General features: G+C 37.6%; 1 protein-coding gene across 2 annotated transcripts in view; it reads left to right on the top strand.

Moving 5' to 3' along the window:
* TTC8 (tetratricopeptide repeat domain 8) overlaps nucleotides 1–18,503 on the top strand; it is a 54,944-nt gene extending 36,441 nt beyond the window's left edge. The window contains exons 9-14 of one of the 2 annotated variants that reach the window (XM_033191651.1): nucleotides 577–687; nucleotides 10,595–10,734; nucleotides 12,095–12,269; nucleotides 12,868–12,990; nucleotides 15,523–15,606; nucleotides 17,811–18,503. In XM_033191651.1, the coding sequence (XP_033047542.1) occupies nucleotides 577–687; nucleotides 10,595–10,734; nucleotides 12,095–12,269; nucleotides 12,868–12,990; nucleotides 15,523–15,606; nucleotides 17,811–17,927 (750 nt within the window). In that variant the 3' untranslated portion in view covers nucleotides 17,928–18,503. The remainder of the gene's footprint in view (nucleotides 1–576; nucleotides 688–10,594; nucleotides 10,735–12,094; nucleotides 12,270–12,867; nucleotides 12,991–15,522; nucleotides 15,607–17,810) is intronic. The other variant, XM_033191652.1, reaches the window with a different exon arrangement.
* Nucleotides 18,504–23,895: the final 5,392 nt, after the last annotated feature.

The following is a 23,895-nucleotide window of genomic DNA, read 5'->3' as shown; positions in this document are numbered from 1 at the left end:
CTATTGCCAGTCTCTGGCATAGTAAACTCACAGTAAGCATTTGTTAGAGAATAAATGAATGAATGCTTTATATATAACATGTAGAGATAAAACTATAACATCATTATTGAAAATTAATCCTGCGCATTTTTGAAAATTCTTTGTTCCTCTTCTTCTTCTTCTTTTTTTTTTTTTTAAGATGGGATTTCACTGTTACCCAGGCTGGAGTGCAGTGGCACAATCACGGCTCACTGCAGCCTTGACCTCCCAGGCTCTAGTGATCCTCCCATCTCAGCCTCCCAAATAGCTGCGACTACAGGAACATACCAACATGCCCAGCTAATTTTTGTATTTTTTTGTAGAGATAGGGTTTCACCGTGTTGCCCAGGCTGGTCTTGAACTTCTTCTGTTCTCAAGCAATCCAACCACCTCAGCCTCCTAAAATGCTGGGATTATAGGTGTGAGCCACCATGCCCGACTGAAAATTCTTTACTGTAGTATCTAGGAGATAATTTGTTACTAATCAATAATTATAAATGTCATAACAAATATTATTTTAAGAATCTATACTTTTATTGAAATGTATCTTGTTTTTAGGTTTATGTCTCATTGGATCAACCTGTGACTGCTTTAAATCTTTTCAAACAAGGCTTAGATAAGTTTCCAGGAGAAGTAACCCTGCTCTGCGGAATTGCAAGAATCTATGAGGTAATTCATGTTATTATTATTATTTTTTATTGATACACCATGGTTGGACATATTTTTGTGGTACATGTATATTTTAATTCCTGTATAAATGTGTAATGATCAAATCAGGGTAATTGAGTTATCTGTCACCTCAAACATTTATCTTTTCTTTGTGTTGGGAACATTACAATTCTTCTTTTCTAGCTATTTTGAAATATACGGTAAATTATTGTTAACCATAATTTCCCTACTGTACTATCAAACAGTAGAACTTATTCTTTCTGTCTAAATATTTTTGTACCCCTTAACCAACTTCTCTTCATCCTCCAGTATCCCCACACCCTTCCTAGCCTCTGGTAACCATAATTTTACTTTTTACCTCCATGAGATTCACTTTTTTAGCTACTGCATGAGTGAGAACATGTGGCACTTTTCTTTCTGTGCCTGGCTTATTTCACTTAACATAATGACTTCCAATTCCATTCATGTTCCTGCAAATGATGGGATTTTATCTTTTTTTATGGCTCAATATTACTTTATTGTGTCTATATACCACATTTTCTTTATCCATTCATCCACTGATGGACACTCAGGTTGATTCCACATCTTGGCTGTTGTGAATAGTGCTGCAATAAACATGGGATATCTCTTTGATATACAGACTTCCTTTCTTTTGGATATATATTCATCAGTGGGATTGCTGGATCATATGGTAGGTCTATTTTGAGTTTTTTTGTGGAAACTCCATACTGTTTTCCATAACAACTATACTACTTTGCATTCCCATCAACGGTGTACGAGCATTCATTCCCCTGCCTTCACATCCTTGCCAGCATTTGTTATTTTTTGTCTTTTTGATGATAGCCCTTCTAACTGAGGTGAGATGGTATTTCATTGTGGTTTTGATGTACATTTCCCTGATGATTAGTGATGTTGAGCATGTTTTCATATACCCATTGGCCATTTGTATGTCTTCTTTTGAGAAATGTCTATTCAAGTCTTTTGTCCATATTTAAGTTGGATTGCTTGTTTTCTTGTTGAGTTATTTGAGTTCTATATTCTGGTAATTAATCCCTTCTTAGATGGTGTATTAGGTGATTCTTGCATTACTATAACATTGGTATAAGAATGGACAAACAGTCCAATGGAACAGAATAGAAAGCCCCAAAATGTATCTACCACAAATGGACAAAAATTGATACTGACATTACATTACATACTCTCTCTTTCTCTCTCTATATATGTATGTGTGTGTGTGTGTGTGTGTGTATATATATATATATATATGTATATATTTAGAGATGGGTTCTCACTGTGTTGCCCAGGCTAGATCACAGTGGCGTAATCATAACTGACTGCAGCCTCCAAATTCCTAGGCTCCAGTGATCCTCCTATGTCAGCCTCCTGGATAGCTTGGACTATAGGCTTGTGCCCCCACATCCAGCTAATTTTTTTTTTTTTTTACTTTTTGCACAAATGAGGTCTTACTTTGTTGATCAGGCTGGTCTTGAACTCCTGGCTTCATGCTTATAAATTTTAGTCATGTCATCAAATTCCATGAAAAGTACCATTGAGATATCTTCCCTGCTGTCTAATTACTATCATTTTACAACAATTCATGATATCAGGTTGGGCAAATCCTACCACCTTGTTCTTCTTGTTTACAGTTGGTTTTCCTGGCCCTTTGCTCTTCCGTAGTAATTGTAGGATTGGCCTATCAAGAACCATAAAAATCCCTGGAGGTGTGTTGATTGGAATTACACTGACTGTGTGAATGACGGGGAGTGGGTGAGTGGGCTGCCTTTCTTCCCATTCTCAATCATGATATAACTCTCCATTTACTTAGGTCTTTTTTTGTTCTTCAGTGAATATTTTGTAATTATCTCTAGAAAGATGGTGTGTTGGGGGTCCCCCAGACCACGCTGAGATTCAGTGATTTACTGGGACTGACAGGACTCAGATTTATTTCAGCAAAAGGATGCAAAGTAAAATTAGTAAAAGGAAACAGCTCTTGGGGTAAAGTTCAGAGGAAACCAGGTACAAGCTTCCAAGAGCTCCCTCCCGGTGGAGTCACACAGGACACATTTAATTCTTCCAGCAGCGAGTTATGACAACTCATGAGAAGTGATGTCTACCAGGGAAGCTCATTAGAGACTCTGTATCCATGGTTACTATTGGATGCTGGTCATATAATCACACACTGTTTATCACACAGCAAACACTCCCAGAAGTAAACAGGCATTCAGCACAAACCACACTGTTTATGCAAACAGGTTAGGTGTAGCAAGCTACGCTTATGATTTGGGGAAAGTTTCATATCAATGTAGAGAACCAGTCAAATTCCCAGATACAGGCCTTTCTAAGAATAGTGGTCTCGGGCCTACTATGTTAACTTTTTTCTATGCAGGTGTATTCCTAGGTATAACTATGAATGGAATCCTTACTTTTTTTTTTCTCTTGTATTTTCTATTTGATTATTTTTGGTGGATAGGAATTATTACTTTTTAAACGTTTTTTTGATACTAGCAACTCTTTAAATTTTAAGATCTTGTTCATAGGTCCTCTTGGATATTCTAAGTAAATAAAACAGTCATCATTTGCAAATACAGGTGGTTTCATCTCTTCCTTTCAATTATTTTACCACTTCTAAAAATATGTCTTATTGCTTAGGACTTCCAATATATCTTTGAACAGACACATCTCTGAAATTCCTTGAAAATGCTAGGTATGATATTTTGAAATCATGTTGTTAGAAAAGAATGGAATATATTAATAGCTGCTATACGTAGGTGATAGTGTATGAATTTTTTTTATACTTTCTGTATTTTCCAGATTTTCCATAATAAACATGCATTACTTTTTAAATAAAAGTATTTTAACATTGTCTAGAAAAACTATGATTTCCTTTTGAAATGTAATTTTTATAAATGTATAAATAGAAGACTTTGATCAATCAATAAAAATACTCTGGGCCGGGCGCGGTGGCTCAAGCCTGTAATCCCAGCACTTTGGGAGGCCGAGACGGGCGGATCACAAGGTCAGGAGATCGAGACCATCCTGGCTAATACGGGGAAACCCCGTCTCTACTAAAGAATACAAAAAACTAGCCGGGCGACGAGGCGGGCGCCTGTAGTCCCAGCTACTTGGGAGGCGGAGGCAGGAGAATGGCGTAAACCTGGGAGGCGGAGCTTGCAATGAGCTGAGATCCGGCCACCGCACTCCAGCCTGGGCGACAGAGCCAGACTCCGTCTCAAAATAAATAAATAAATAAATAAATAAATAAATAAAAATAAAAATACTCTGTACTCTAAATTGAGTATGAATAAAACTTTGAGGCCGGGCGCGGTGGCTCAAGCCTGTAATCCCAGCACTTTGGGAGGCCGAGACGGGCGGATCACGAGGTCAGGAGATCGAGACCATCCTGGCTAATACGGTGAAACCCGTCTCTACTAAAATACAAAACTAGCCGGGCGAGGTGGCGGGCGCCTGTAGTCCCAGCTACTTGGAGGCGGAGGCAGGAGAATGGCGGAAACCCGGGAGGCGGAGCTTGCAGTGAGCTGAGATCCGGCCACTGCACTCCAGTCCGGGCGATAGAGCGAGACTCCGCCTCAAAAAAAAAAAAAAAAAAAACTTTGACCGACAAGCTAAACCAGTGGAATTCATGCTTGTTCTGGTGGTGACTATGCCAGTGCAATTGGAGCTCTGACCTTTAGGCCCTTGCCTTCTGCTCATTTCAGCCCTTTTACCCTTCTCTTCTTAGGCAGGAAGTGCTAGCAGAAAGAGCTAGAGAACTATCCCGTCTTTATTGCATGGTTGCTGGTCAGAAGAATTCCTTCCAAGCCTCTGTTACAGTCACTGTTGCTGTGGCTGTGATATGGAGTAGCTCTGGAGCGGATTCCTTTTCTCAACCTTTCCCTGCTCTAAGTTGACTGTACACTTGAAGGAAGAAAGGAGTGGAGAGGAAAGCCTCTCAGTTGTAGGGAAAATCATGCACAAATAGAGTGATCAAAGACTAAGCACGGACTTGAAATAGTTGGTGGCAGTATTTCAGTCTTTTGCCTTGAATTTGCATAGTTAATTTCCCTTATGTCAAAGTTTACCACACCAAAGTCAGATTTCCAGTGTATTCTTTTTCTCTTTATGTGACAATATAGATGTTCAGTTAATCAGTAAATTGGTTTTAGCATTGCAGCCTGCACTGTGTATGCCTGTAGGGTTTTTGTTACATACACCATGCTTGTCCCTGGCTGGAGGAATTCCATTCCTCTATGTTCTCTTCTTTTTATGTATCTTTCATTGTTGAAGATATCTTTTTAAATATTGTCTATTTTAGGATGAATATGTTGAACTACTTATTGTTCATTGTTTGTTTAAAATGATTTATCCTTGCCAGATTTCTTTGTTGGTTGTTTCAGTTTTTCTTGAGGTATTTTGTTTATTCATTTGAAAGACAGATCTTAATTTTAGCTGTTCTTTGTTGAAAGGCATTTGCAATTAAAATCCTTACCCTGGAAATGTTATTCTAGGGGTCTTCAAACCTTACTGTGTATGAAATTACCTTGGGAGTGGATGGGAAGCATGACCGATCCTCTTCCTCTGAATCAGAAATCCTGGAAGCTGGGACTCAGGCATCTGGATTTTTAGCAAGCTCACTAGGTGATTGATTCTGATGCAAAACAAGATTTGAAAACTACTGCAGCATTCATTTTCTGCCGTTATTTAATTGTATTTTAATCCCAGAACTTTGGGAGGCTGAGGTGGGCGGATCACCTGAGGTCGGGAGTTTGAGACCAACCTGACCAACATGGAGAAACCTTGTCTCTGCTAAAAATACAAAATTAGCCTGGCTTGGTGGTGCATGCGTGTAATCCCAGCTACTCGGGAGACTGAGGCAGGAGAATTGCTTGAACCCAGGAGGTGGAGGTTGCGGTGAGCCAAGATCGCGCCATTGCACTCCATTCTGGGCAACAAGAGTGAAACTCCATCTCAATAATAATAATAATAATAATTTAAAAATCTAATTATAGATTTTGTATCGACATTTTGAGAATTGGATAAAAAATAACCACTGTAAAAATCACTTGATACCAAATTTATTATATACTTGAAGTGGCATTTATATACTTGAAAATGTTATTTTAAGTCTACATTAATAAAATCTATTCTAGAACTAGTAAAGTTTAAACAAATCTGATAAAGGAATAAAGAAACAAAATAGGCCAGGCGTGGTGGCTCACACCTGTAATCCCAGGATTTTGGGAGGCCGAGGCGGGCGGATCATGAGGTCAGGAGATCGAGACCATCCTGGCTAACACGGTGAAACCGCGTCTCTACTAAAAATACAAAAAATTAGCCGTGCGCAGTGGGGGGCGCCTGTAGTCCTGCTACACGGGAGGCTGAGGCAAGAGAATGGTGTGAACCCAGGAGGCGGTGCTTGCAGTGAGCCGAGATTGTGCCTCTGCACTCCAGCCTGGGCGACAGAGCGAGACTCCATCTCAAGAAAACAAAAAAAAAAAAAAATAAAGAATCAATGTGTGTTCATATATATGAAAATTTAAGATGTGATAAAGATGGCCTATTAAGCCAATTGCATTACTTGGTTATTTAATAAATAGTTTAAAAATAGAGCTGGATGAGTAATGATTTATACTATTCATGACTGCCAGATTTAAAACTTTAAAGATTTAAAACTTCAAAAAATGAAACCCTGAAATTTTCAGAAGTAAACACAGATGAATTATTTGTATAAATTGGAATGAGGAAGATTTTTCTAATCATGACACAAAGTTAGAAAGCCATAATAGCAAAGATTGATAAATTTGAGAATGTCAAAGTTAAATTTTCTATATGGCAAAAACAAAAAATAGAAACCAAATCCATATACAACAAAACAAAAGGTAAAAATATCAAACAGGGAAAACAGTTGGCATACCTGGGACAGACGAAAGACTGCTTTTGATTTCCTCACACTACACATTGCTTAAAAATTGCTGAAGTTGGGAGGTTTAAACACATACACACACACACACACACACACACACACACACTCTCTCTCTCTCATCTATTTAGTCAAGAATGTAAACATGGAAACGAGGTATTTCCATGTCATGATGTGGCTTTTCCTTAGGCTGTTTCCTTTCAGCCTACACAGTGGCCACTCACCCTCTCCATGAAAGTAAGATCACCACAGAGATGAGACAACAACCAAGTTCCAGCTGCGTTGACTAAACCGCCCCCGTTTAGTACTTAGGGCTTGGTGACACCTATTTGGAAGAACTTAATTAAGCCATCTAAACTTTTCCGCTGAAGAGAATGTTTATAAACAGTGAGCCTTCCTGTGTTTTTGAACTATGGTCAACATCAACACAGGCTCTTTTCATCTGGAATAGAACACTGTCAATGCCCAGGGATTCTTGAGCCACACCTCAGCTTCCAGCTCTCCTGTGTCCCAGAGGGCAGTGTTCCACCCAAGACTCCCACACACGCAATAGTGGAAGGACAAAAGATAGGATAGGATAGAAGAACAGACAAAAGATAGGAATTGGCAGCTCACAGAAAGAGAAATAGAAATAATATCTGATGTGTTAAATGCCTAACCTTTGTCATCATTAAAGATATAAAAAACTAAAACAACAGTGATAAGCCATTTTCACTCAATCAGATTAGCAAAGATGAAGAAGTTCTATGTTATCAAGGGTTGCCCAGGGTGTAGAGAAACAAGCTCCATGTATGAACATTTGGAAGCTTTTTGCAGTTATTGATGATATTTTAAAATGTGCATGCTCTTTGACCTGGCAGTATTACTTCTAGGAATTTTCCTTAAGGCTATTTTCATACAAGTGCACAAAGATCTGTACAAAGGTGTTTTTATAGTATATTTTTTGGTTAAAAAAAGGAAACATATGCTTGGTCGAAAAGGGACTGGTTTAATATGATCTCTATTGATGGAACACTATGCAGAAGTATTATTTAAAAATATGAAGTAAAGCTTTTGGTTTTGATATGGAAAGAGTCAAGACACTGAGTGAAAAAATAAACTGTGTATTGAAATGTATAGAATGATTCTGTTTATGGTTAAAATATGCACACCCATGTATATGCTTATGTAAACAAAATTTCCTGAACAATACAAAAAAAACTATTAACAGAGCTTCTGCCTACTGGAATTTGAGGACAGGGCATTTACTTTTAATTTTGTACCCTTTTGTAAGGTTTACATTTATTTAGCATAAGCACGTATTTTATAAGTTTATAAAACTTAATTGAAAAACTGCATATGAGGTTGTCCGTACAATAGGTGTTGCAGTCTAAAATTCCTCGAGATTACATACATCAATTTCTGTGTCCATTAATTAAGTATACAAGTATTCAAAAGTAATTTTATAGAACCCAAAGTCTTGAACCAACTGACTTATTGAGGCTTGAGCCTTCTTTGCTTTGGGCATTGCCACCTTTGGAAGCTGTAGCACTGAAGCCTAGCACTGTGGGATGCTGTTGGCTTTGAAAAAGAATTTCAAATATAAAGCACATGAAGAAATATCTATAAAGCATAGATTTGGGTCAACTGGTGAATGTTTTATTAGGGTTTTATGGGACTGATAAGTTATATCCCTGTTCCTCCATGTTGAGAACCAACTGAGAGAGAGAGATACAAGATTTAGACAAATGGAGGCCAAACCATTAGCTTGATTATAGATAAAGGCAGAAGTGGAGCTTTTGGCTTTAGATCTATGCTCAAAAGGACTTAACGACCTTCTCTCTCTGGGTTAAACAGACTAATCTACTCTGTCACAAACATGGTTGTACAACCCACAGACTTTCTCCACTCAGAAGAGCTTATTATTTTTCATAAAAATGTTATGTATGTGAACAGGTAGTAGGTTTAATGTATGTCATTTAGAATGAATTAATAAGTAAATGTTTAAAGATATCTCGGTTGCAATTTCTAGTATTAATCTATATAACTTACGTAAACAAAACTACTTCTCAGCAATTTTTAACAGTTTAAAATGAATCTTAGACCAAAATGTTTGAGAACCTCTGTTCTAATGGAAACATGGGAAGCTAAGAACATTTTTTAGAGTTGTTTAATTCTTGTTTATTAATTTTTCAGTTTCCAGAATACTAAATTTTGTGCTAAGAAATGGCACGCGATATGATCTTGCTCTAAAGGAATTTACCATATTTCATGGACTCTAAAAACATTGTTTTTCACATTTTAACATCTCAGAACTTGAGGTGCATCTTAAAATGGATAGCATCTTTTTATTTTTGTGGCCAAGTGGCAGTTGCCATGTAGTTGTCATAGTCTGCTTATATGGAAACTTGGGTAATTACTCTTGGGAGCATGGTAAACCTGGTAATTATTACTGATTGTTGCCTGAAAGCTTTTGTTGACACCTGCTGGTAAGATCAAGAAAACACAGGTATCAGCATAACAGAATGACTGTCCATAGCTTGGAAGAAAATCTTGGAGACAATAGTGGAGCACTTTTAAGAAGTATTAAAAGTGGATTTTAAATGTTCTTACCACAAAGAAATAAGTATGTGAGGCTATATATATGTTAATTAGACTGATTTTCTCGCTCCACAATGTATGCATGTTTCAAGATGTCACATTGTATCCCGTAAATGTATACAATTGTTGTTTGTTAATTATAAAGAAATGCTGTATCATCATTGCATAGAACAATACTGTGTGGGAACACCTGGCCATTGATGACCAAATCAAAAAGGGATTCAGAAGAATTTGATACTTCTTGTGAAAGACGAATACTATATTTAATTTATTTTGCTTATGTATATGTACTTTATATAAAGTATGCAAAAGAGTGATCTGTGATACAATCTGTGTATGAGTATGTCTAAATATATCAGTGAGGATCACATAAAAATTCTGTTTAAAAAAGCACTGTGTGGTGCTTCTTACAATCAGTAGAGTCTCTTATATTTGATATGATTAAAATTTAACAAAAAGTGTAAGTCCTTCTCTAATGAGAACAAGTTCACATAATAAACGCCATGGAAGTTGAGAGGTAGAAGATAGCTATGTGAAGTGAAGGCATTAGGGAAATCTTTGTGAAGGATGTGGAGCCTGAACTGGGCCTTGAAGGTGGATTTGAGAAATATAACATTCATTGATAACATTAGATGCATATATTTATGATTATCAGTATTTTAGAAAGAATATATAATAACTATAGAAGGTTTATTTAGTTTTTCATTTTGTATGTATTTCTAAGCTTGGTCTCGGTTGCCGTCTTTTCTTTCCTGGACTCTTGATCTTCCTGCTACCACGCTTTCCTATTTTGGTATGTCTAGCGTGCAGCAGTCAAGTTATTCTTTCAAAATGCAAATTTGATTGTTATTCCTCTCCTAATGGATTTTTCTCAACTAGAAAAAAAATCTGAAGTTCTCACCATGGCTGACAAAGGCCCTGGCTGCCTCTCATTGCCTTTTGCGCCACTTTCCCTTTTTCCAGCCTCATTTACCTTCGTAACCTCTCAGGCTCATACATTTGCTCTTCCCTCTGCCCAGGGTGAGCTTCCCCCAGATATGCTCAGGACTTGATCCTTCACTTCAGTCAGGTCTCTTCAAATAGCACCTTCTCCGAAGTGGCCCCTTCCATCAACCCTTCTGAAGCACACCCTCCCTGCTCTCTCTCTGTCCTTATCCTGCTCTGTTTTTCTTCACAGCACTTAACCTTCTATTACATGTTTGTTTGCCTTTCATACCAGATGTCACCTCCTTGAGAACAGTGACTTTCTCTTTTTGTTCATAATGTATCCCCAGGGCCTAGAATGGAGTCTGGCACATGGTAGCCTCTCAATAAATACTTATTTAATGAATGGACTTAAATCAGTCAGAAAAAAATAATTTCTTGTCCAGTATTAATAAAATATTGCTCTTCTTTCTTGATGGAGAATAGGAAATGAACAATATGTCATCAGCAGCCGAATACTACAAAGAAGTTTTGAAACAAGACAATACTCATGTGGAAGCCATCGCATGCATTGGAAGCAACCACTTCTATTCTGATCAGCCAGAAATAGCGCTCCGGTTTTACAGGTGCACTTCACATCCAATTCGTAGAACTGCTTTCCTATGAAATATTGATAAAATAGTAACAAAGATGAAATGAAAGTATAGAGAAAATAAGATATAGGCCATGTCTTTATGAAACTAAAATTTCAACACCCAGATGTATTATGAGCATTAAAGTGACATCCAATAATGGAAACATGCAGATGTCTGGCATGTTGCAGAAACACACTGGACAACTGACTGAGTTTTAAACCCCATTGTCATTGTATGCATTAGCCATTTTGTCATCAACCAGTAACAGTTTAATAGTTACTTAAAACTTATAATCATCACTGCCTCCGTTAATACCAGTAAACATAAAGACACTGAAATTGAAAGGTGAAAAGATTTGCAAAGAGCATTTGGCCCCATATTCTGAACCTTGATAAGGACTGAAACAGAATCACCTGTTTTGGGCAGCATTGTCAATTCTTGTCCAAATATTTTTTCAGTCTAAATAAATTATATTCACTGATTCTTCTTTAAGTACTTATTTCATTCTACATATGACTTCTGAAATTAATTTTTAAATTTTGATTTCCTCTTTAGCCCTTGGGTAATATACAAAGAGATGACTGACAGCTGACAAGGGTTCTTTCCAAATATGTGTTGGAGGCATAAAATGTAATAATAAGAATGCTATTCTGTGCACCTGCAGCTGACTCTACTCCCCAGCCCCCAAAGTGGGTCATAGGTTTCTCACAGCAGCTGGGCTGGATTTTCGTTTGCTTATATGAACTCGCTTGTCCTTTGTCCCGTGGGATTAATGATGCATAGAAGCAAATGGGGCTCTTGAGCTGCAGTGTGAAAGCTAAGTGGATAATGTGAGGATCCACTGATGGTTTTGTCTTCCTCAGTGGAAGCTTGTTGGAGTTCAGTAGACACAGCTGAAGCACAAAGTACAGAGAGCCAAAAACGGGTTCCAACTCAGCTGAAAACGTAGAGGTTAATGCTAAACACAGTCCTCAGATTGAGTTTTAGGAATTTACCCTATGGGCAGCAAAGCTTTATAAAGCTGAAGTGTGTGGGCTTTACCTTTTGTGACCATTTCTTATTTTGGTTTTCTAACAAAGCATTTGGGGAGAAAACTTAGATCAGTTGTTTTTCTTTGTCTCTAGACACATTCCCCGTGACTAGTACCATGATAGAAGATAGCTGTTTGTATTTGCTTTAAACATTTTTTCATTTACTATAACACGTTGTATTTATAATCTTAAGGAATATCAAAAATCACAAGATGAATTCATTTTTAACTATGTAAAAAAAAATATATATATATATATATATGTCTTAAAACTTACAAAGTTGGTCTGACACCAAAATGTGTGTGTTCTTTTTTGCAAAGGCGACTGCTGCAGATGGGCGTTTATAACGGCCAGCTTTTTAACAATCTGGGGCTGTGTTGCTTCTATGCCCAGCAGTATGATATGACTCTGACCTCATTTGAACGTGCCCTTTCTTTGGCTGAAAATGAAGAAGAGGCAGCTGATGTCTGGTACAACTTGGGACATGTAGCTGTGGTATGTTGTCTTTCTGATACAATTTCTGTTAATAGAAAGTTGGTTTGAGCCAGACACAGTGGCTCATGCCTGTATTTCCAGCATTTTGGGAGGCTGAAGCAGGAGGATTGCTTGAGCCCAGGAGTTCGTACTATGCACCTTGGGCAACATAGTGGGACTCTGTCTCTACAAAACATTAAAAAATTAGCTGGGTGTGGTAGTGCACATCTGTAATCCCAGCTACTCTGAGGGCTGAGGCAGGAAGATCACTTGGGCTTAGAAGGTCAAGGCTACAGTGAGCTATGATCGTAGCACTGCACTCCAGCCTGGGTGACAAAGTGTGAGACCCTGTCTCAAAACAAACAAAAAATTAGTTTGAAGAAATTATCCTAAATCCAGGTTGATTGTAGTCTTATGGGGAAATTTAGAAGTTTCTAGGAGTCCTTGTGGCTTATTTTATATTCTCGGGTTAAATCCACTTATATAGAATTCACGTTGACTTCTATAATTGTATGGCACTTGATGCTTTTTGTCTGGTAGCAGAAGAGATATCTATGAGGAAAGAAGGGAGGAGGAAGTAAATGAACCCATGGGTGTGAACATGGACTTTCTTTTGTAGGGAATAGGAGATACCAATTTGGCCCATCAGTGCTTCAGGCTGGCTCTGGTCAACAACAACAACCACGCCGAGGCCTACAACAACCTGGCTGTGCTGGAGATGCGGAAGGGCCACATTGAACAGGTTGGTGAACTGGCAGCAGCACGCTGGGCAGTCTGCTTTCTTCAGAGAAAAGCTGTCATGTGTGGTAGCGTTACAGCGTATGTTATTTTAAAATGAGCTCTAGAATCTGACAGGCGTGGATTTGAATCCCAACTCTGTTGCGTATTAGCTGTGTGACCTTGGGACAAGTTACTTAACCATTCTGAGTCCAAAATAGAATGTTTGATTTTATTAGGACAAATCTGCGCCTCCCCAGTCTTCCCTATCTTAGTGAACTGTTCTACCAGTCGCCATCCCCTGTCTACTACATAACTGCTCAAGCCAAAATCCTTCGAGCCACCCCTGAAACCTCTCTTTTTTTATTGCTTCCCCCTGCCACACCTGCGCCCACATCATATTCAGCAAGCCCTGTCATTCTGACCTCAGAGTCCCATCACATTCTGAGCCTGGCCACCTTTGTCCATTCCCACAACCCTTCTTCGGACTGCCCTCATCTCTTGCGTGGACTACTATGAGAGCCTCCTAGCTGGTGTTTTTGTTTCCACTTACATCAGCAAGTAAGTGCACTCTATGATACACTCTTCTCAGAACAGCCTGAGAGATTTTTTTTTAATGAAGACTGTTTAATACTACTTTGCTTAAAATCCTCTAGTGCCTTCTCCTTGAACTTGGAATAAAATCTGGACTTGAAACCATGCCTATGGCCTGAGGCTCCAGGTGACCTGGCCTCTGGCTCCCTCTCAGACCGCATCTTTTGCCACTGCTTCTTTCCCACTGACTTGCAGACACGTCGCTACCTTGCTGCTCTGCAGACAGACAGTGCTCTGTCTTCCTTTAGGGCCTTTGGAGTGTTCTTCCTTAAGATCTTACAATGACAAATTTCTTTCTTGTCATTCAGGTCTTAGATTAAATGCCACCTCCTTAGAAAGGTCATCTCCCCCATCAGTCTAAAAGAGCCCTTGGGTGCTGTCACATCTCTTACTTTTTTTCTTCACAGTATTTACCACTTTATCAGATATTTTCATATTTATGTGTAGGATGTAGAATGTCAGTTGCATGAAAAGAGTGACCATATCTGTCATGTAACTGTTATATTCCCAGCATCAGAAACAGTACCTGCCACACGGTAGGTGCTCAGTCACTATTTGTGGAATGAATGGACGATACATAAAATAGAGTGTAACAGTAGTGACTTGAAGGGATTGTTTGTATTAGATCATGCACTTGGCATAGTAGAAGCATAGTATGGAGCACATGGTAGATGCTTAATAAATTGTATTATTATAATGATATACGTAAAACAAAAAGTTCAAAATACTAAATATGTTCATACAATATTAGTGGCAATCAAGGGCAAATATTATTACATTCTCCACTTTGGAGATAAAGAAACGGAGGCTTGAGGAGGGTAACTTTGCCCAAGGTCACAGACATGGCGAACAGCATTGCCAGTACATTAGTCTGGTCTTCTAAGCACAATGATAAACTTTTAACAACAACAAGGAAAGAAAGGACATTGGATGTTACCTTTATTGCATGAATTCTCCCAAAGGAAGGAAGATGGATTTGTAGTTTATGGGCTGTTCTAAAATGGACACTTGTTTGTCAGGAACTTTGCCTATATTCATATGATGAAACAAGTGATTTTTGTGATTTTTCTCTGTTCCCATGTTGGTGATTTTCTTTTCCTCCTACTTATTGTAGTTTCTCTAGCACACAATTGATTTGAAATGTTTTGGTGAAAGATTTCATAATATGAACTTCATTTTATTAAAAATTATATCTGTCATTCTATATGAACTGATATCACTTTGTTTTCCATTTAAAAAAGATATACAAATTTGTCTTCAGGGTCATGGATAGAAGTTTTAGATGTAGCTACAAGTTGAGGGGTTGTTAGCAGCTTGTAATGTTGAATTTGTGGTCTTAATGAATGTATAAGCCTCTCATGCTAATCAGTGGTCTCTGCAGTATATGATCCTATGATCGCCAAAAAAAAATGTGAATGTTATATTTTGAGTATCTTAGAGAACAGAAAGCTTGTCATATTCAATTGCTGTCTCACTGACAAAACTGATCAGCACTAAATAGTTGCTCACTGTCATCCAGCACAGAATTTTGGGCTTTGAAATTCACAATTTTTTTTGGTTGTTAGGTAATTAGAGCCTGCTTAGTCAATCAACAGCAGTAAAAACTAGATTAAGAAGAAAGTTGTAGTATTGAGAAGATTGTATTTCAAATTGCATGTCATATTGAAATACAAACTTTATGAGAACATTGGTTCCCAAGTAACTTTAAATGTACTCTGAATTTTCAGTTCTCTTATTTTCTGTGTCTTGTGAAGCATTTATTATTAACATAATTTTGGCAAGGTATCAGTGGTTAATTGTATTTCATGAGGAATGTTGTCTGTATTTATCACAGGCTCATGTTATTAAGTCCTGTCATAGGTAAAGAATTCTTTTACCAAAAAAAAAAAAAAAAAATCACAAAAATAGTGCTGATACATGTTCATACGCCTTTGGTTTTTCTTTTCTTTATTTTTATACACAGGCAAGGGCACTATTACAAACTGCATCATCTCTAGCACCCCATATGTATGAACCGCATTTTAATTTTGCAACAATCTCTGATAAGGTATTCTTTCTTTATTAATTTTTCATCTGATCTCTTCTTTTTTGTTTTCTTGGTTTTAAAAAATGTACAGATAAATAAGGAAATTCTAACCTCATCTTCCTGAAAGAAATGACCTTTTAAAACTCTTAATTACTATATTTATTTATACATCTTTACTTCAAGGGACAGTTTTTAAAACTTTTAATTTATTGCTGAATATTGGCTAAACTCCATTATAGATTATAGAATTATTTTATGTTTTGAAATATAGCATTTAGTTATTGAAGAAATTCTCATTTAATAACTCCTGATTTGGGAAGTAGTTAGCTATTGACTTTTACAGCAACAAAATCCTGTGTATTATTAGTAGATCATATTGCCACCAAGTTTCTGGTACAATTGCTGTAAAATTAGTGATATTCTAATGTGAAAGCTATCTTAGCTATGAAAAATATGGGGGAAATGAAACTTAATACTGTATTGCAAGTCAGTTAGTATCCAAAAGCTAAAGGGAACCACATGCCATTTTTAACAATAAGAAAACAAGCAAAAGACATCTAATAACTAGCTTGTACTTGGAAGATGAGTCTGTTTTGAGAATAAGGAAATGGCTAAAAATATTTGTGATGTAAATTAGGGTCTTGATAGACCGTAAGATATTTATAAAGATGTTATTTTTCATAGCATACATATGAAGACATCTACACTGTCATTTCTATATTGAAAATAAAATAAGCTGTCATTCATGAGTTGTAATTATTGAGCACCTGTAAGTACCAACCACTGTTCTGGGTGCTTTACATACTTTCTCTAATTCTCCCAAGTACCCTGCCTTCCTCACTCATTTTCTTCATGACCGATGTTCTGTTTATTGAGCCTTTGCTATATACCAGGCCCTGTTTTTGGCACAGGGGATGTAATGATGAGTAAAAGACAAAAACTTGTACCTCAAGCAGCTTAATTTCTAATGGAACCCAAGGCTTAAAGAGGTTGGAAGACTTCTGCGTCCTGTGGCAGTGGTAGATTTCAGATTCACACCCAGATCCCAGTGATGTCCGTGTGTTTCCGACTGCACTGTGCTACTGCTTAGTTAGTTAAACCCCTAAGAGGGCTGGCTTACCTTCAGGAATAGCACCACATTTTAATAATACATAACTCAAATGAGATATCTTCTTTACGCAAAAGGCTACACTTCCGTAACAGAAAACAATATATTAAAAAGAAGTGTTATGATTTAAAAAAGGAAACTTAATTTCTGTTTTAATACATATATATTGTTACCAGAAATCTACCAGAATTTATCTAGATTTTTTGAGTATATACACCAAAAAGCCCTTCCTTTTTAGAACGTATCCATGAATAAAGATATACTCAGTATATCAATAAAGATATACTTAATAATTTATTGTATATTCCAAAATAGCTAGAAGATTTGGAATATTCCCAACACAAAGAAATTATAAATGTTTGAGGTGACGAATACCCCAGTTACCCTGATTTGATCATTATACCTTATATGTTTGTATCAAAATATTGCATGTACCTCATAAATATAAGTTATTATGTATCAATAAAAAGGATACATTCAGACAGTATGTGTGTTTTTCTTTGGGAATTAATATCAAGTTCATTGAAAAGCAGAGACATGCTTTATAAACTTTTAAAACCAGATATTTTCCCAACATTATTGTGCCAGCACCACTTAAAACCTCTCAAAACATGTTATTATGCCTTAAATACAGGAGTTTTTGCTTAAATTTTCTGTCTAAAAGGTAACAACTCTAATCAAAATATGTTTTTGTTTGTGGTACCTTACAGATAGTTTTCTCTAAGTTTTCTGAGCTATCTAGAGCTGGCTGTTTCAGCATGCAAATGTCATTTTACATTTATAATACTATCATCAGTGACAGGAAAAGAAAACATAGGTTTCTAAATTCATTACCAGGCAGCTGTAAATTATTTATATAATTGGTTATTTTATCTTTCCCACATACTTTTCAAGATTGAATTATAATCTAGAATTCTAAAATCAAAGTAGCACAATTAAGCAATTTGCCTTTAAGAATCCTTTGAATTGTGATGTCAGTTGTGGGCTTGTTAAAAAAACAAAAAAAGAACCCTTTGAATTTCTACAGCATGCAGACACTATGTCTTATATTCTTTTTTACTTCCTTGTTCATTTTTTCTGATCTCATTCTATGGTCTTATTCTTGTATTTTTTGCAGATTGGAGATCTGCAGAGAAGCTATGTTGCTGCGCAGAAGTCTGAAGCAGCATTTCCAGACCATTTGGACACACAACATTTAATTAAACAATTAAGGCAGCATTTTGCTGTGCTCTGATTGTTCCTGAGACCACATATGTTCTTATGAAGAGGCATTATGCAAGGGGAAAGAAGTACTATGTCTGTGTATGTATGTATATAGTGTAATACATATATTTTACAAGCCTGTCCTTGATATTAGTGAAGGTGATATATAAGGGTGACACAGAATGTATAATGCAAATTTCATAGTAATAGTAACTTTATAAAATAATATAAAATACAGGATTTAAACCTTTCTAAATAGATCATGAAACTTTCTCCCACATTATATAGTAGATGTTTGTTTATAATGTTTACAAAACATTTTGGTGAATTCCCTCAATGTTTTATAAATGTACATTTTTTAAGGCCTTAAGCTGACTATTAGCCATCATGTAGCTTAAGGAGTCTGAAATCTGCCATTAAAACTGCACCTTTAAGCCAGGTGTAGTAGCATGTGCCTATAGTCCCAGCTACTTGGGAGGCGGAGGTGGGAAGATTATAAATAGAGACTTTCCTTTAGACTTTAAAAATGTATTTAAAATTATTTTTATTAAATACTTTGTGATTTCCTATTAAGTTTTAAAATAAATCAGTGTGTATAACATCATCATTTCATTATTTTTTTATGAGTTTTTATTTTAGTCATCTCAGGTGAAACAGGTTTTACAGAAGTTCAGTAATCTTAGAAATTGTCATTATTTTAATTTTATTTCAAATGATGTACCACCAACTCTGTTTTTTCCTAAAAAGTGATTTATGGGATGTCACATTATTAATATAAGAATATCCAGATTAGAAATAGAGTCATAGGCCAGGAGTCCCACTTCTGGTCAGCCACAGCACGGAAGTCAGCGATATTCCAGTACCATGCATGGTATAGCAGTCCTAGAAAGGCTCTTGAACTTTTCTCTGCCTTATTTAGTGGAACTCTCATTAAAGTGTTCACACAAGGAAATATGTTAATGGGACAGGACCACTCAAACTCATACTTTGGACTTTGGGATCTCCATGTTATTTTCCATTTTTTTTAACTTGATGAAAACTATTTGATAGATACTTACATTCTGTTCAGATTTGTATAAATTGTGTACTCAGCTGACAGAACAAAAAAATTGAATTCAAGGAATGATAGCTTGCTCAAGGCTAGAATTCATTACAGACAAGAGAGCAAGGCCCCACGTCACACAGCTAGTTGAGGGTACATCCATGGCTGCAGCCCAAGGTCTTGTTCCTGCACCATAGACTTGAACCTGTCTTGGTTCTCTGTGATGTGCTAGTGCTTATTTAGCCCTTGAGAATTTCCTCAGGTACTATCACATTTCCTAATATTGTAGTCAATATTCAGATTCAAATGGTATAATGTGAATCATTTTCTTAATTTAAAATGAGAGCTAATAAGAATGGCTAAACATTTACTGAGGATGTTGAATATGCCCACTGTTCTAAGCACTTTATGGGAATGAATTCATTTCATTCCCACCGTAGTCCTATGCAGGCTGTTATTATTCCCATTTTACTTATGAGAATACTGAGGCATAGAAAAAAGCTTATTGAACTAGTAGTAAGTGCCAAAGATTCAGGTTTAGGCAGCGTGGCCCCTTGAGTATGTGCTCTTAATGCCAAATCACTTCTGTGTTTCTGCTGTAAATAAATCTACTACCATTTAAAATGAACATTGTATGTGTCAGGAAAATTGAATAATAAGGGAATATTAACACAGCAAAAAATAAATGATTCAATTTTCCTAAGGTGATATGGAGGAATTTTGTTTTGAATTTCTGTGAATTCAGTGTGAGCACCAAGGCAAAGAATGACTCACAGTGGCTCAGGGCAGAATGATGACATAGCACCATGGCTGACTGTATCAAAGCAACGTTCAGGATGTCTTTGTAACATTTCTTATGGACTGCATAACTTCTGGCTTCTGTGCCAGCGTTTCTGTAGAAAGAACGCTAATAATTGTTTTCCAGTTTTCCATTGTGGCTAAAGAGGCGTTCAATCCATAAATACAAATTGTTCAACCAAAATTCTTATCGTCGAGCTTACTTCTAACCGATGAAAGTGAGATCTGGCAAGAAGGCTTCTTGTGCTGAAACATTACTGAGGTTAGAAGTTCTTCCTTCTTTACAAATGTGTCATGGCTGAGCCAGTCCCTGTAGCGATAACTCTTCCATTGGATTTCTGAGTGATTTTTCCCAGGCTCAGTTTACAATTTATGGCCTACAGATAAGAAAATTGATAAAGGTAACGTCACTACATTATTATTATTAAGATAGAGACTTGCTCTGTCACCCAGGCTGAAGTGCAGTGGCATGATCTTGGCTCACTGCAACCTCTCCCTCCCAGGTTCAAGCAATTTTCGTACCTCAGCCTCCCAAGTAGCTGGGATTACAGGCATGCGTCACCACACCCAACTAATTTTTGTATTTTTAGTAGAGATGGGGTTTCACCATGTTGCTCAGGCTGGTCTCGAACTCCTGGCCTCAAGTGATCCACCGCTATGGCCTCCCAAAGTGCTACAATTACAGGTGTGAGCCACTGCACCCAGCGTCTCTGCATTTTAAAGTAGTTTCCACCACCAACTCTTTACTACAATGAGGGATTTCTGTCAGGGCCTTTCTGCTGGGATTGAGTTTAAGCATTCAGAAAACAAATATTTTAGGAAGACTGGCAGGACTAAACCTTGGGAAATAACCCAGAAATCAAGTGTAGGAAAAAAGCCATCACCAAATAATTTTGTATTCTAGGAAATAGAGAAATTGGAATGTTTCATGTTTATGTTCCTGCAGAGTTCCAAAATGGTCATCTAGGCTCAGATTTGAGGGGAAAAAATTTATTTAGCAATTTGAAAATAACTGCAGTTTCATCTCTCTCCATATAGATGGCATTCTTCCTATTTTTAGCTAAATAAAAACAACATTTTTGAGAGAGACTATCATTTCACTTATTTGATGTCAAAGCCAATCCTTGAAATGAAAGAGTAGACATGTTGTTATAATCCTTGGGAATTATATTTCTCACAATGTGATCCTTTTCTTTATCAGAATCTAATTCTGACTAATAAGGAAAAATGGATTGTTAAATGAAAACAATGGGAACTCTTGGTGAAAGCAACCATGTTATCTTAGAGAAGAGGCTAGACCTAGACAGATTTTAGAAGAATTTTGTTTTCTTTTTAAATCAGAAAGAGAGACCTTCTTCCAATATTTGACATTCAAGTTTTTATGGACTCCAGCACCTTGCAACTGTCACTGCCCCCAAACCCCACCCTTCTTCTGATCTAATACCTTCAATTTATTTCTCTCTAGTGGATTATCTCTTTTTAAAAAATCACATTTCCTTTAAGCCCGCCTCCCTTTTTAAAAATAGACAATATAACTGTTTATTAAAATAAAGGAAGAAAAATAAGCAAATAACCTGAAAAGGAAACTCACAAAAGAAATTAAAATGGTTGATAAACATATGTAACCAAAAAATCTTTGATAGCTGAAAATGAAATTAATTCAAGAAAAAGATACATTTTTAACCTCTTCAGAGAACAAAGATTTGAAATGTTTATTATATATGAGGTAAAGGTGCCGTCAAAATTCACTGATGGGCATATATATCGTTACAATCTTGAGAGTAGTGTGGCAAATTTTATTAAATTCCGTCCATTTCTCTTGTGTGTGTGTGTGGTTTTTTTTTCTTCCACTTTTAAGTTCCAGGGTGTACGGGCAGGATATGCAGGTTTGTTACATAGGTAAATGTGTGCCATGGTGGTTTGCTGCACGGGTCAACCCGTCACCTAGGTATTAAGCCCAGAATCCATTAGCTATTATTCCTGATGCTCTCCCTACCTCTACCGTCCCCACAACAGGCCCCAGTGTGTGTTGTTCCCCACCCACCACGTGTCCATGCATTCTCATTGTTCAACTCCCACTTAAAAGTGAGAACATGAGGAGTTTGGTTTTCTGTCCCTGCATTAGCTTACTGAGGATAATGGCTTCCAGCTCCATCCATGTCCCTGCAAAGGACATGACCTCTTTGCATTTTATGGCTGCAGAGTATTCCATGGTTTATACATACCACATTTTCTTTATCCAGTCTATCCGTGATAAAACCTGCCCCCTTTTCTAGTACCACCCTATCTCCTTTGTCACAGGTCTTGAAAGGCTAGATGACTTTTGTTACCTACTTCCTCATCTTTCATTCATTCCTCAACACTCTTTAATCTGGAGTCTACTTCCACCACTCTAGAAACTGCTTTCACTGAGGTCACCAGTAGCTCCCAATCCAGAGGTCACTTGTTTTTTTTTTTTTTTTTTTGAGACGGAGTCTCGCTCTGTCGCCCAGACTGGAGCGCAGTGGCCGGATCTCAGCTCACTGCAAGCTCCGCCTCCCAGGTTTACGCCATTCTCCCGCCTCAGCCTCCCAAGTAGCTGGGACTACAGACGCCCGCCACCACACCCGGCTAGTTTTTTTTTTGTATTTTTTTAGTAGAGACGGGGTTTCACCGTGTTAGCCAGGATGGTCTCGATCTGACCTCGTGATCCGCCCACTTTTTTAACATAACTTTTTTTGAAATATTATTCATATACTATATGATTCCTCTTTTTAAAAAAAGTATACCTAATGGTTTTTAATATATTCACAGTTGAGCAATCATCACTACAATCAATTTTAAGACACTTTCAGGTTGGGTACAGTGTCTCATGCCTGTAATCCTAACACTTTGAGAGGCCAAGGCAGGAGAATTGCTTGAGCCCAGGAGTTTGAGACCAGTCTGGGCAATGTAGTGAGATCCATCTGATATGGTTTGGCTGTGTCCCTACCCAAATCTCAAACTGTAGCTCCCATAATTCCTCTGTGTTGTGGGAGGGACCTGGGGGAGGTAATCAAATCATGGGGGTGGTTCTTTCCCATGCTGTTCTCGTGGTAGTGAATAAGTCTCATGAGATCTGATGGTTTTACAAAGAGGAGTTCCCCTGCACATGCTCTCTCTTGCCTGCCTTCATGTAAGACATGACTTGGCTCCTCATTCACCTTCCACTACGATTGTGAGGCCTCCCCAGCCACATGAAACTGTGAGTCAGTTAAACCACTTAACTTTATAAATTATTCAGTCTCAGGTATGTCTTTGTTAGTAATGTGAGAACAGGCTAATACAAAAAATTAAAAAATTAGCCTGGCACAGTGGTGCATGCCTGTGGTCCCAGCTACTCAGGAGTCTGAGGTGGAAGGATCACTTGAGCTCAGGAGGTCAAGGCTACAATGCAATGTTCACACAACTGCACTCCAGCATGGATTACAGAGCAAGATCCTGTCTCAGAAACAACTTTTTTCCCATCATCCCCAAAAGGAATCTCATACCCATTAATAGTCCCTTCCCATAGCCCCACAACCCCATCCCTATCCCTGACTGTAGCCCTGGGCAACCACTAATCTACTTTGCTTCTCTGTAAATATATTGTATTAGTCCATTCTCACACTGCTATGAAGAAATACCCAAGACTTAGCAGTTTATAAAGAAAAGAGGTTTAATTGACTTCAGCATGGCTGGGGAGGCCTCAGGAAACTTACAATTATGATGGAAGGCACCTCTTCACAGGGTGTCAGGAGAGAGAATAAGTGCCAAGGAAAGGGGAAAGCCCCTGATAAAACCATCAGATCTCATGAGAACTCACTATCACAAGAACAGCATGAGGGAAACTGCCCCCAGTATTCAATCATTTCCACCTGGTCCTGCCTTTAACACATAGGGATTATTGCAGTTCGAGGTGAGATTTGAGTGGAGACACAGCCAAATCATATCATTCTGCCCTGGCCCCTCCCAAATCTCATGTCCTCACATTTCAAAACATAATCATGATCTTCCAAGAGTCCCCCAGAGTCTTACCTTATTCCAGCAGGAACCTAAAAATCCAAGTCCAAAGTCTTAGACAAAACAAGTCTCTTCCACCTATGGAAATCAAAACCAAGTTAGTTACTTCCTAGATACAATGGAGGTACAGGCATTGGCT

This window comes from Trachypithecus francoisi, unplaced genomic scaffold (assembly GCF_009764315.1).
Source record: "Trachypithecus francoisi isolate TF-2019V2 unplaced genomic scaffold, Tfra_2.0 Lachesis_group3, whole genome shotgun sequence".
NCBI lineage: Eukaryota > Metazoa > Chordata > Mammalia > Primates > Cercopithecidae > Trachypithecus > Trachypithecus francoisi.
This window is presented reverse-complemented; position numbering and strand designations above follow the sequence as displayed.